Source organism: Taudactylus pleione, unplaced genomic scaffold (genome assembly GCF_031769625.1).
Source record: "Taudactylus pleione unplaced genomic scaffold, aTauple2 ptg000089l, whole genome shotgun sequence".
NCBI lineage: Eukaryota > Metazoa > Chordata > Amphibia > Anura > Myobatrachidae > Taudactylus > Taudactylus pleione.
The window spans coordinates 10,939,914-10,953,061 of NW_028284491.1; the positions used below are offsets into that span (position 1 = coordinate 10,939,914).

A 13,148-nucleotide genomic window follows, 5' to 3' on the forward strand; every position below is an offset into this window, starting at 1 on the left:
CCACTATGTGTAGCTCACAGGTACATTTCACTACTCCTGATTGGGAAAAGTAATGTATCTCAGTGAAACCTTACATGCAAGACAGATTTGCAGAGCTTAGCACCAATAGGAATTTCTTTACAAGATGTTCACTGCACAAAGTGACTTGCAGAAACTAAAGGACCAATAAAACATAAAATCCATTTTGGTTTATATAAAACAGCCACTTGTAACATTCACAAATATGCCTGTAAAAGAAATGAACTATGCATATGGGCAAATTGGGACCAACAGCTGAGGGGCTCTCCAACTCCCCTGTCAAACTCCCATGTGTGTGGCAATATGGGGAAACCAATATTCACAGGAATAAGCCTATTAATTCTCTATGAACACTGTGTCTCAGCGAATTCAATAATTCCTATCCATGGAGATCTATCAGACCCCGGTACTAGGGGTGTGCGGCCAAGCATGTGTGTATGGGTCACTGTGTATACTTTACACTCGGTGCTTCCCACTGGAGAATCTTGGGAGTGTGGCTGTGTATCCTCCTCTTCTGCAGTCTGGACCTCCGGCTAGAGTCCCCCCCCCCCCTTCCTCCCTGATTGTTCCTACAACATTGATAGGCTACACACCGATGAATACTTGCACTACCTTATGTATCTATCTCCAGGCTAACCTATTCCCCAATAAAACAATAAAATAATGAATTTGAGTTTTGGTTTATAGAGAATACCCTCACCATGTTATCTGCTGTAAGCAATACTAGATAGCCAGTTGTGAATGTTACAAAATACATTTTCATATTAGATCCACATCCATTTAAGTTTTAATGGCCCATTAAACTCCCTTTTATCACAATTAATAAAATAAAATCTTCTGGGAAAGGGACACTATCTGGAAACTGCTTTCTAGATACTAGAGATTGTCATCTAATATCATTACACTTTGATGCATATGAAAATATACATATCACAATGCTGCATAGAAACCAGCTGGAGACTTCTCACTTCCCTTGGCTGATTAATAAAAGATAAGGTGCCAATTCTACATTCCATTATAGTCCTGGTTTACAGTATGCTCTTCATTTCCAACATTGATAGTAAAATTGTAGGTTACTGTCCATAGCCGCTGGCCCTGGAATTCTGGAGAATATTACATGCAGTGATTTGTTTAAATATACAGTATTATACAGCTATAGACAGGATATTTAAAGGACCACTATACCTAAAATACAGACTACCTTCCTTAAAAGAGTCAATAACATTCACAAATATAAATGTAAAAGTTTCAGGAGTTTCTTAGATGAGAAAATGTTGAAAATAATTTGAGGTTGGGTGGCAGATTTTTGCCCTATGCCCAGCAGACCTGTATGCAAAGACACATTATGTTCTGCCAAGGTGGTGGAACTTTCACACATTTATGAATGTTATTAGAAGCTCCTTAACATAAACCAACTTGTAGTTTAGGTTTCGTGCTCCTCTAAATAACAAGTTGCTTTATATGTAATAGCTTTAGAAACATTCACAATTGCTTATTTAAGACCATCAGGAAATTGTAAAAAAAAATGAAGTTATCTGTGATCATCTGTGTTCTGTGGCTCTGTGTTATTTTTCTCGACATATAAAGACATTAACAAGAGGTCATCCATCTCTAAGATTGAGCAGTGAGCCCCTCCTCCACTTGCAGAAGGCAAATGAGACAGGCAATTTCATCTCCAAAATTCAAAATTTGTGAACGTTACAAGACAACTTTCAATCTGGACCAACTTGCATTTTAGGTGAACTGGTGGTGTTGGTGCTGTAAAACCAACTTCCACAGTGATTGAACCACCTATGCTCAAACATTCTTAAACCTGATATGTGGTTCAACGAGGACTGGAGGTAATTTGTAGTATTACATCACAACCGCCCACTGCAGTAGTACACAGACAGGAGGCAAGGATTTTATTCTGTGCACTTTAACTCCTCACCTGCCAGTAAAGATAGACAGGGTACAGATATTACTGTCTCTCTCTGCTTTGGTGAGCAGGCTTTTATTTTCAGTGCATCCAAACCTTGATCCCCTGCTAAATCAGCGGAGATAGTGTGTGTGTGAGAGGTGGGGAAATGTAGGTTTGGGGGCTGTGGCTCAGTCTATTCACATATTATGTATTATATTTATAGATATTATTTATATAAATATTCCTCTATATACAGTCAGGAGGTATCTTTACTCTGGCATCATGAGGTTGCTGCAGCCAGCGAATGGTCAAGTTCAGTGCTGTCACAGTCCGAGTCATCGTACAGACCAACGTTCTGCGGATAGAAAGAAAACTTATTGTACCTGTATTTTCTATTGATTAGTACATAGAATAGAAGTCATCGCAGGCACAATATTCACAGTTAGGGTCTTATTTAGAGGTGGACGCCATTGCAGATGTAACAGCGTATTTTGCTGCAGCGCAACTGCGTCTTTATGCCTAATGCCGCAGCCGGTGATCTTCCTACTGAGATGGCCACAGGTTATAATAATAATCCGCCGCTGTGTGTATTAAGTCGCACCATCAAAAATTGCACCAGCCCTATGCAGGCGCAGACTCTGCATCTGAACTTGGCAGCTTCTGCGGTAACAATCGGGACACATGCACAAGGCAACTCGGACGCTTACGCAGACTGAACACATCGGTCGCTTGCATGTGGCTTTGACACTATGCACACCTCTGAATCCGGCTCTTTAAGATAAAAATGTAGAAACAGCCGCTTAAAGAGTCTTTAGCAGCAAAAAATGGCTTTGCTTATGTGTGCCTAGTACAAAGAAAATAGTATACTAAGTATATCCTATATGCTATATATATATATATATATATATATATATATATATATATAGCGAGAGAGGCAATACCATAGGCAACTTGTATTGCATACCTCCCAACATGACCATCTCCAGGAGGGACACAATGCTCTGGTCCTGGACTTCCCTGGTGATTTATGATTGGTGGCGGCTCCAGAGGTGGGGCTGCAGTACAGTTCAAAATTAAAATAGGGGAGTTACACCAACTGCCAGTGAGTCCCAGCCAGTGATGTTTGGCAGTGTGTGAAATGACAGTTGGTGTGACTCCCCTATTTGAATTTTGAACTGTGCTGCAGCCCCACCTCTTACCAGGAAAGTCCAGGACCAGAGCATTGTGTCCCTCCTGGAGAGGGTCATGTTGGGAGGTATGGTATTGTGTCTTCAGAATACAATATGTGAGAGAATTATTACCTATTAATAAGGGTTGCAGGATGCCTCAGAGCAGAGAAAAGGGGATTAGGGGGCAGTGACAAAAATGCTGGTACTTGTGCTAGTTTCTATGAAGGTGTTACTAAATTACCCAATTACTTTGGCAAGCATATTATTATACATTAATCTCTGGGGAGGAGATTTATCAAATCTTCTAAAGAGGACAAGTGGATTAACCCATAGCAACCAATCAGATTATATCTATCATTTTATAGAACGTACTCAATAAATGATAGCTACAATCTGATTGGTTGCCATAGCAACACCTCCGCTTGTCCTCTTTAGAAAGTTTGATAAATCTCCCGATAAATATTGGCATTAGATAAACACAAAAGAAAACAACAGGACTAGTGTCTTTTAAAAACAGCACTTCATATCTTGTACTTGGTGCCTGTTTCTGCTGAAATTATGGCCAAAAAAAAGAGCCTTATGGATAGAAATGAGAAACACAGATAACATAGAAACACAAATTAGTTGGCAAGAAAGAACCTACAGGTGCCTCCAAACTAGCCCTTTTTCTCAGTGGCTTTCTCACCTCTCCCGCAGTTTGTTCATTGCTGAGCTGAGTTTTCACCTTCTGGACAACAGCTTCTTTCTCAGAGAGCCCATCAGACTGGGTCAGGAGATCCAGGGGAGGCTCTGAGCTTTGGGACACAAGGTCCTCGGAGCGCTCATCGGGGCGTTCGTCTGTGTTGGTGCTGAGCACATCTGGTGTGACACTGTGGGAGAGGTCTGTAGTATTCCCTTCTTCCCCATCTGACAGGTTTTCTGAACTTGGAGACTGATGTTGGGACATCTCTGCTTGCCACCTGCACAGAAACAGATCATACAATCACTGCGGTGGTTCTGCAGAGAACACAATGGTACAAAATGATGAACACACTTAGACAATACAGCAATCTGCATTTATCTGAAAGCTCACAAATGTAGTTATTTAAGGAAATTGGCAACACTGTAAGATTAGCACTGACTTCTATGACTGATATGGTTCAACGCAAGTCGGCAATAATTGCTCCCTCATTGCGTACAAGGAAATCGCAGATTCCTGGCCTCTCAAATGACCAAATGCTCCTGCAGCCTGACCAAAGGAGCAACCAACGGTCGCAATAGTGATCCCAGGCTGTGACCTAGGTTGCAGCGCTGGGATCGCAAATGCAGCAAGGAGGTGCCTGACACCTCCTGCTGCATTTGTATTTTTGGGGGGACGAAATTGTACAGCCGCTTGAAACAGAATAAAGCCCTCAATGTGGTTATTCACTTGTAACATTTTTCTGTGGTCACACTGCCCCTTTTCAGACTGTACTTTTGGTTTCATAGCCCTCATCTATATCAGTGTGCACTTAACCAGTATTATCCCTGCTGCAAAAGATCTCTCTTAAAACAGATGTAATCATGTGTACAATCGGAACATCCCACAGTTGTGCGCGCTCAGCCCCGGAACATGTGCAGAGTGAAAACACGCAAGATCCATCCACCAACCTGTCCTACATTTAACTCTGCATCAGGCCCTATAACATACACATTGTAGTAAGTTACAAGAGCTCCCTCACTCAACACAGCACATCTTTGTGTGCTAAAATCTTCTTCATTTATGGTATACAAGCCTGTTGTGCAACTTTATCAGCGCACACAAAGTCTTTGCAGTTCTAAAGGTTGGACTCAAAAATGAGTATCTTCCACAAATTTTGTAAAATCAAGCCCTTAGAGCAAATTACGAGCAATTCTCAGTAGCCTGCATTTCAGCTACTTCTCACATATGGCTGATTGGACATACTGGGTGGCAACGGGCGTTCGCGTGTGGAAGAAGCATTCCATGGTGCTAACGCAGATAATAGAGATGATGGCTCCACTCGCAATGGAAAGGTTGTGGGCGGTGCAGTCACATAGATGCGTCCAGCACTGAATACAGGAGGATATTTTTATGGTATTTCTGACTGCTGTAAGTGGACAGAATTGCAACCACATTACATGCGACTCAGAATCCATCCCTATATAAACAGCCAAAGACAGTCTGGAGTGTTTAGCTGAAAGCCACAATCACTGCCTCCCGAGTGCCTCATTACAATGCAGTTGTTAATTTCTTGGAGGTGATGACCTTATCTATCTCAGCTGTAACATGGCATAAGAGAGGTAGGTAGGCACACTGGCTTCCATTATATAGGTGGTATCTCATTATTTTACCGATGTCATTGGATCACAAAGAAAATATATTTATGTGGATTAAATGCCTACATGCATACATAGGCTTACCATACTACCCCTTTAAATTGAGACACTCATGAAATACACAGGCCGAGTGACCAAGGAATCCGACCCTGATAGCTACCAGGGTCAAACCCGGGAAGGACCCGGGTAACTGTGCGGTGTAAACAGCGCAACCTGGGTTATACGAACCAGACCAAGCAAAAAGTCGCTGATTGGAGCTTCAGTGAGCAGTCACCACCCATTTTTTATGACTTCATCTTTGTGAGCCTGAAAAAGGCCATTTCTAATGACATACACAGGTTTCGTAGGGCAGACTTGGGTTCAGTGTAAACGAAGCCGACCAAGGAATAACCCGGGTCCAAGATGCAGTGTAAACAAGGTCTGACCCGGCTCTGACACTGATTGGAACCAAGGGCCTGATTCAGAGCCGCTCGCTCTGAATCAGGGCTGGGCTTTTTTTTTTTTTGGAGCGGCCTCTTGGCCACTTGCATAGCTGTGGGTGAGCGGCCATGATGATGGACGCGATGGTCAAGATGGGCTTGCGACGAGACCCTTGTGGTAGGGTCTCGTTCATCGCAAGCCCCAGAGAGCTTTCGGCTCTAACAGAGCCGGAAGCTCTCCACTGACATCACTCGTGATGTCAGTGGGGCCGCCCCCAAACGGCAAGCATTTCCTCAGGAACGCCTCTGTTTGGGCAGCCACCCCCCCCCGGCCCGCCCACCAAAGGGGGTGAGCTGCCACTCAACATCGACAGCTCGCCCCCTTTGGTGCGAGACTCGGAGCGACGGATTGCCCGTCACTAGCCGGGTCTCGCGCATGCGCACGACGGAGCCGGCAGGCGCCGGGAACAGCGCATGTGCTGGGGACTACATTGTTTGCAGTCCCGACAATCCCTGTAGAGCTGCCGGAAAGCTGACAGTGAGCTTGTTAAGGCCTCTATAATAGATGCAAGGGCGGAGTGAGCCATCCTTCTTCTGAACAAAAAAAGAATCCAGCTCCTACTGGTGACTGGTTGGATGTATGAATCCTTTGGCTAAATTCTCCTGAATATAGTCTTCAATAGCTTGGGTCTTGGGAATGGAAAGCTAGTAAAACTTTCCCTTAGAAAATTTGGCACCAGAGAACAGGTTGATAGCACAGTCTGCTCTCTTACGGCACCTTGGCTTGACTAACCGAACATCCTCCACCTGGACAGTTAATCCTGTAGCTTCTGAGAAAGAGTCTGAAACTCACCAGCTAATACTTGTGCTGGATTCAATGGAGACGGATGCATGGCAAAAAAATTTCTCCCCTAGCCGTTGCTTTTGGCCGGTTATAATGTTATGATGACCTGAACTACTATTGCGTAAGACCTCTAGAGTTAAACTGGCAAGGTCTTCATGCCAATAACAGCCCTGTAGTTCCTTTAGAGCCGAGTATGCTCACCGGTACTTAAATTGCCGTCTGGACCAGCTCGGAACAGCAGAGGCTTACACAATAGTTCAGGTATCGCTGGAGATGTGTGCAGCTAGGGTATGGACTGTATAGTGAATTCAGATATAGACAAGAGTGACTGAGCCGCTAATTGGGTGCGGAGCAAAGTGCCTGGGTAGCAAGCTGGATTGCTACACTGAGGGAATCCGAACGACATGGTAGCTGTCAGATCACTGAGATGGTAAGAGTTGCTGGCCGTAGGCTGATGTTGCTGCTCCGAGGTAGAATAAGTGAGGTTGTAGTTAGATGTCACAGCACTGAGATGGTATTAGCGACTGGGATGCAAGCTGATGTAGCTGCTCCGAGACGGAATAAGTGGCGAAGCCGCTGGTAGATGTTGCAGCACAAAGGTGGTATGGGCAGCTGAGCCGCAAGTTGATGTCGCTGCAATGAGGAGATATGAGTGGCAGGACAACAGGTAGGGCCGCTGGTCCGAGGGTACTGTTCAGCAGTCAGCGACTACAATGATGATTAGGACTAGAACACCAGAGAAAAGGTTCGAAATTTCAAGGCAGAGATTCTGGCAGGCAGAGATTCTTCACAGGCATGAACAGGACCAGGGTCTTACACACTAGGCATAAGGCTCAGTCCTCACTGTCTAATAACTAGAACTGCAGCCAGTTAGGGTGCCTGTTTGGCCAAGCACCCCTGAACGGTCAGTGGCTGCAACTGCTGGTCGGAAGCCGCAGGTGCATCAAGTGCCGGGACCAGCCTCCATTGCGGCAGGTGACATAGCCGTCCGGCGTCACGGTTGCCAGAAGCAGCGGTGTCCTGGTTGCTTAGCGGCGGCTCGTGACAAAAAGTAAAGGTATGGAAAGAGTGCTATGTACAATTATGCCCACATTCTACTTTTGGCCATTTGTCCCGAGGACAGTGAACGGTCAATTAGAGTGTCAGAAACATATAATCCAGAGCGCAGTATGCTTCTACTGTTGGTATTTGCATTATACATCTATCACTGAGCTGTATACCAATGAGAGAGCAAGTGTGAGAGGTGATATATGAATGGTGCACTCGATTCCCTCCGGCCTTTGGTGATGGACCCTGTATGCGCACTACAGAGGTACCTTGTATGGCTGAAAAATGTCTAATGTTTGTTTTACCTTTAACACTGGCTTTCTCTAGGAAATTTAGAGTCAGTTCAAATTTGTCTCCTGAGTGAAGTACAAGTACCGAAGTATGGCCAATCAGAGGGTTTCTAGGATGAGTGACAAGTCTTATTGAGTATATGAGTGACAAGTCAGGTTCTGCAACCCTTGAATGGTTCCAGTAATATAATACTAATAGGAACCACCCTTTATTGTTATTGTAATTTATTTATGTTGTTTGTTGGATTTGTGAGTCTTATAAATAAAAATAAAAGTTACGTTTAAACGAAAGTAAAGAGTGCCCCAGCAAATAAGAGTTCTCTTTTATCTGATTATTTCTATCTCAGCTGCAAGCCAGAATATATGATAGTAGAACCGAATACATATACCCTGTATACACAGACATGACAATGGGATCTGCTGCATTGTGAGCGATATAGGGCCTGATTCAGCAAGGATCGCAACTGCGAATGCAATAGTGATTACACAGGCACATCTGCGTTTCGCCGACCACCCCTCCCCCCCGTCACCACCCACAAAAGGTACTTCCTGTCAATCACTCTGCGATGGGACTGCATAGTCCCTGCGATCGCAGTCCCGAATGCAGTGGGCGGTTCGCGCACTGCGATGCATACACATGCAGAATCCGCAACAATCGGCTAATTGCGTGCATAATCGCAGTTGTGATCGGTAATAAATCAGGCCCATAGTCTCCTGTCGGCACTACAATTACTGTGCCTAACACAGCCAGCACTTACGCACTCATAAAGAAAGAGGGATTTGCAAAGCAGATCAGAGACGATTATATGCAAAGGACAAAGAGAGACCTTCAGCTGCGTCACAGAGACATTTATAGACTCTGCCAGATAATGGTAGGTCAGCAATATTAATCTAAAATAACACAAGTAGAGTGGTCCACTTACCTCTGTCTCCTCTCCATTTCCAGCTCACTGTCCACCTCCCCCTCTTCCTCCTCGGAGGACAGACCTCTCTTCTGAGAGACAAAAAGAGGATTTATCAGCATCATACACATTTCCTGCTGTCCTTTATTACTACCTGTCGCTCTTCAATGCTAGGAAATAAGCTCTATAATAAAATGATTTCAGTTAAATGCATTGAAAACCTCAAGTAATACCCCTTTTACACCGGAGTTAAAACCCAGGTTTTTGAAGGGTTAACCCGGGCAGCTCCCTGGTGTAAAAGGGGAGAGAGTTGGATCGCCGGGTCGAGTGACCCGGCAATCAAACCCAGGTAACTAGCAGGGCTTAACACGGGCGTAGCCCGTGAAACCCTGCTGTGAGAACAGCGCACTCCGGGTCACGATGACATGGAGTGCGCTGCTAGCCGACCGATTGGTCCGGCTTCAGTGGCGCTTGGAGATGACGTCATCTCCAAGCGACCACTTTCACTCCGCAAAAGCCGGGTCTATGCAGACCCGACTGCGGTGTGAGCGGCGCTGACTCGGGAATATCCAGAGTCGGCGCCGGCAAAATTCCGGGTCTGATCCGGATAGGAACTTTGGGCCTGATTCAGAGCCGTTCGCTATTTGCGGTCGTTCGTTCAAAAACAAGGGGTGGCTATTCAAATGATCCGTTCGCAAATTGCAGTCTGTTCACACCTCTAAGTCTGAACGAGCGAGCAAAACATACGCTCGTTTATTTGTTAAAAACGCCCCCTGGCCGCTCGCACCATACGTCATGTCCGCTATTTATTAGATTAATCGAGTACATCGACCAGCGTATGAACTGCTCGCTATTCTTGTGGTTGGTGTTTGCTACCACAAATTTGCGAGCAGTTCTGGCTATAAAATAACCCAGTGACGTGGTCAATGACGCTGCTGTATTAATTATGCACACCCATAATACGCCCGTTTTGACCTTTAAGCACGCCTGCGTTCGGATCTCCACTCCCCATTTTCAAGCACCTTCCCCTGTAACCACCCACATACGCCTCATTCTGTCACTCAAAATAGCAGGCACTCGCTATATAGCGTACAAACGATTTTTGGCCGCACTGACTGGTTCGCGCATGCGTACTAAAAACCGTACGCATGCGCAGATGTGCAAACATCGCTCGGAACGAGCGTACTGCCGCTAACGAGCGGCTCTGAATGAGGGCCTTTGTTCCAACTCCGGGTCAGACCCGGAATTTAGGTGGAAAAGGGGTATAACCCAATAAACCCCACATTTGAAATGAAGAGTTTTCTGATATGACTGCCTGTTATAAGACATAGGAGAAGGCTATTTTAGGATCTGATGAATTTAACATAGGTTCATGAGATGAACCTCAATGCAGGTACTGCTTTTATTTGTGATTTTATAAAGCTGCAGTGTAGGATTGTATAGTCTTTACACATTTTACACATGCTACAAGAGCTACCAACAATTTAGGGCAGAGGTTCCCAAACTTGGTCCTTAAGGCACACTAACGGTCCAGGTTTTAAAGATTACAATGCTTGGGCACACGTGACTTAATTAGTACCTCAGTCTTTTGATTTAACCATCTGTGCTCAACCATGGATATCCTTAAGACCTGGACCGTTAGGGTGCCTTAAAAACAGTTTGGGAACCTCTGCTTTAGGGTATACTAACTAAAGATTGATTTTTTTTTCAAAGCTGGCATTGAGGGCTGGATTTAAAAGGAAAGCCTGATTTTGTGTGTATTCCTATTGCCCTATCATATCCAGCCCTTACAGCCGCAGAGAATCAACGGCTTCGAAAAACTGATCTTTAGTAACTCAACCTCTTTGTTTAATTAGACAAGCACTGGAAGGAAAGGACATAGATCAGCCTATAGCAATACATTTTAAATCTGCCAGACATTTTCTTGCGACCATATAGTATAAACTGCTTGATTACATTCCCCATCTGATTACTGGTGGAGATTGTGGTAAAAGATTATTACAATTGGAGGTGCGCTGGGCATATAAATGCAACACTGTAGCAATGATGGGTCTCAATGAGAATTTAAGTCTCTCTTGCTTTTTATCAGGGTGATGCAACATGTGCTACGGCACAGGGCAGGGGGTTGCTTCTCGGGACTGTCAATTTTCTGTTTATAATCATTGTCATCTGTATTTTCCTTTTATTTTATCCCCAGCATCTCCTGGCCACCACTATCTCCTCCTTGGCCAGTTTCCGCTTCATCTGGCCATCTACACAAGCACCTTCAGTCACATCCTCTTTTATTTAACACACACATTTCAAAATACTCTTATACCTGAGACCCAAACCCATCACCTCTTCTCATGGCAGTTAGACACCATACACATAGAGCTATCTGTCCCACAATTTCTGTTGGCAGTCCATAAGGCCACACCTCTTTTTTGGGCAAATGTCTTATGTCCCTATTTGAAAAATGGTGGAGTGGGGGGCGTCAATGCTTTTTCTGTCTCAGGACACCAAAAAGTCTAGTCTAGCTTTTTGTAAATCATGTTTGACATGTGGATTGGGACTATGATATTTGCATAAAGCAGACAGTACCTTGCAAAAGTATTCACCCCCTTAGCTTTTTTACCTTTTTTCTTTTTTTTTTTTTTTTTTTTTTTACATCACAACCTGTAATTTTTATTTATTTTTAATCTGAATTTATGTGGTGGGTCTGCAGAATATAGTCAAATTTGGTGAAGTGAAAAGAGAAAAATATATACAAAAAAAAAATCTTTATAAATAAAATTCTGAAAATTAGCATGCGCATATGTAATCACCCCCTTTGCTATGAAGCCCCTCAAAAGTTCTGGTGCAACCATTTACCTTCAGAAGTCACATAATTAGTGAAATGAAGTCCACCTGTGTGAAATCTAAGTGTCACATGATCTGTCAGTATAAATACACCTTTTCTGAAAGGCCCCAGAGGCTGCAACACCACTAAACAAGAGGCATCACACCATGAAGACCAAGGAGCTCTCCAAATAAGTCAGGGACAAAGTTGTTGAGAAGTACAATTCTGGGTTGGGTTATAAAAAATATCCAAATCTTTGATGATCCCTGGAGCACCATCAAATCCATCATCATCAAATGGAAGGAACATAGGCCCTCATTCAGACCCAGTCGCAAGCGCTGAGCGCTCGCAACCGGGTCGATGTTTAGGCCCTGCGGACGTGCAGCGGCCGCACTGCGAGTTCGCAAGCCCCGGAGCGAGAGAGAAATTCTATCGCTCCGGAGCTCACTACAAAAGGACCGTCTGTCGATGTTGATCGACAGCTCGGCCCGTTTTGTAGGCGTGGCGGAGGGGTGGTTTCACAAATGGAAGCGTTCCTTAAGGAATGCCTGCCGTTTTGTGGGCGGCCGCACTGACATCAGCAGTGATGTCGGTGGGGAGCTTCCTGCTTGATCAGAGCAGGAAGCTCCCTGGGGCTTGCGGTTGCCGAGACCCAACCTTAGGGTCTCGTCGCAAGCCCCAATGGTCGCGATGGTCGCTAAAGCTGTGGGTGGTAACCCACAGCTTAGCTAGCGATCAGGAGGCCGCACTTAAAAATAAAAGCGGCTGCCCTCATTCAGAACGAGCGCTCGTTTCTTGCGAGCGCCTCTGAATGAGGGCCATAGTACCACAACAAACCTGCCAAGAGAGGGCTGCCCACCAAAACTCACAGACCGGGCAAGGAGGGCATTAATCAGAGAGGCAGCATAGAGACCAAAGGTAATCCTGAAGGAGCTGCAGAGTTCCACAGCAGAGACTGGTGTATCTGTGCATGTGAACACAATAAGCCGTACACTCCATAGAGCTGGGCTTTACGGAAGAGTGGCCAGAAAAAAGCCATTACTTAGTGATAAAAATAACAAGACACGATTTGAGTTTGCCAAAAGGCATGTGGGCGACTCCCCAAATGTATGGAGGAAGGTGCTCTGGTCAGATGAGACTAAAATTGAACTTTTAGGCCACCAAGGAAAACGCTATGTCTGGCGCAAACCCAACACATCCCATCACCCCAAGAACACCATCCCCACAGTGAAACATGGTGGTGGCAGCATCATGCTGTGGGGATGTTTTTCAGCAGCAGGGACTGGGAAACTGATTTGAGTCGAGGGAAAGATGGATGGTGCTAAATATAAGGATATTCTCGAGCAAAACCTTTTTCAGTCTGCCTGTGATTTGAGACTGGGACGGAGGTTCACCTTCCAGCAGGACAATGACCCGAAGCATACT

The 13,148-nt window shown here is 44.9% G+C and overlaps 1 protein-coding gene across 2 annotated transcripts in view; it reads right to left on the reverse strand.

Annotated features, from left to right (window-relative positions):
• Window positions 1-1,424: 1,424 nt before the first annotated feature.
• MAP3K12 (mitogen-activated protein kinase kinase kinase 12) overlaps window positions 1,425-13,148 on the reverse strand; it is a 135,815-nt gene continuing 124,091 nt past the window's right edge. For both annotated transcript variants that reach the window (XM_088469172.1, XM_088469173.1), the window contains exons 12-14: window positions 8,927-8,997; window positions 3,773-4,046; window positions 1,425-2,273 (exon numbers count right to left, since the gene is read on the reverse strand). In XM_088469172.1, coding sequence (XP_088325298.1) covers window positions 2,199-2,273; window positions 3,773-4,046; window positions 8,927-8,997 — 420 coding nt within the window. In that variant the 3' untranslated portion in view covers window positions 1,425-2,198. The remainder of the gene's footprint in view (window positions 2,274-3,772; window positions 4,047-8,926; window positions 8,998-13,148) is intronic.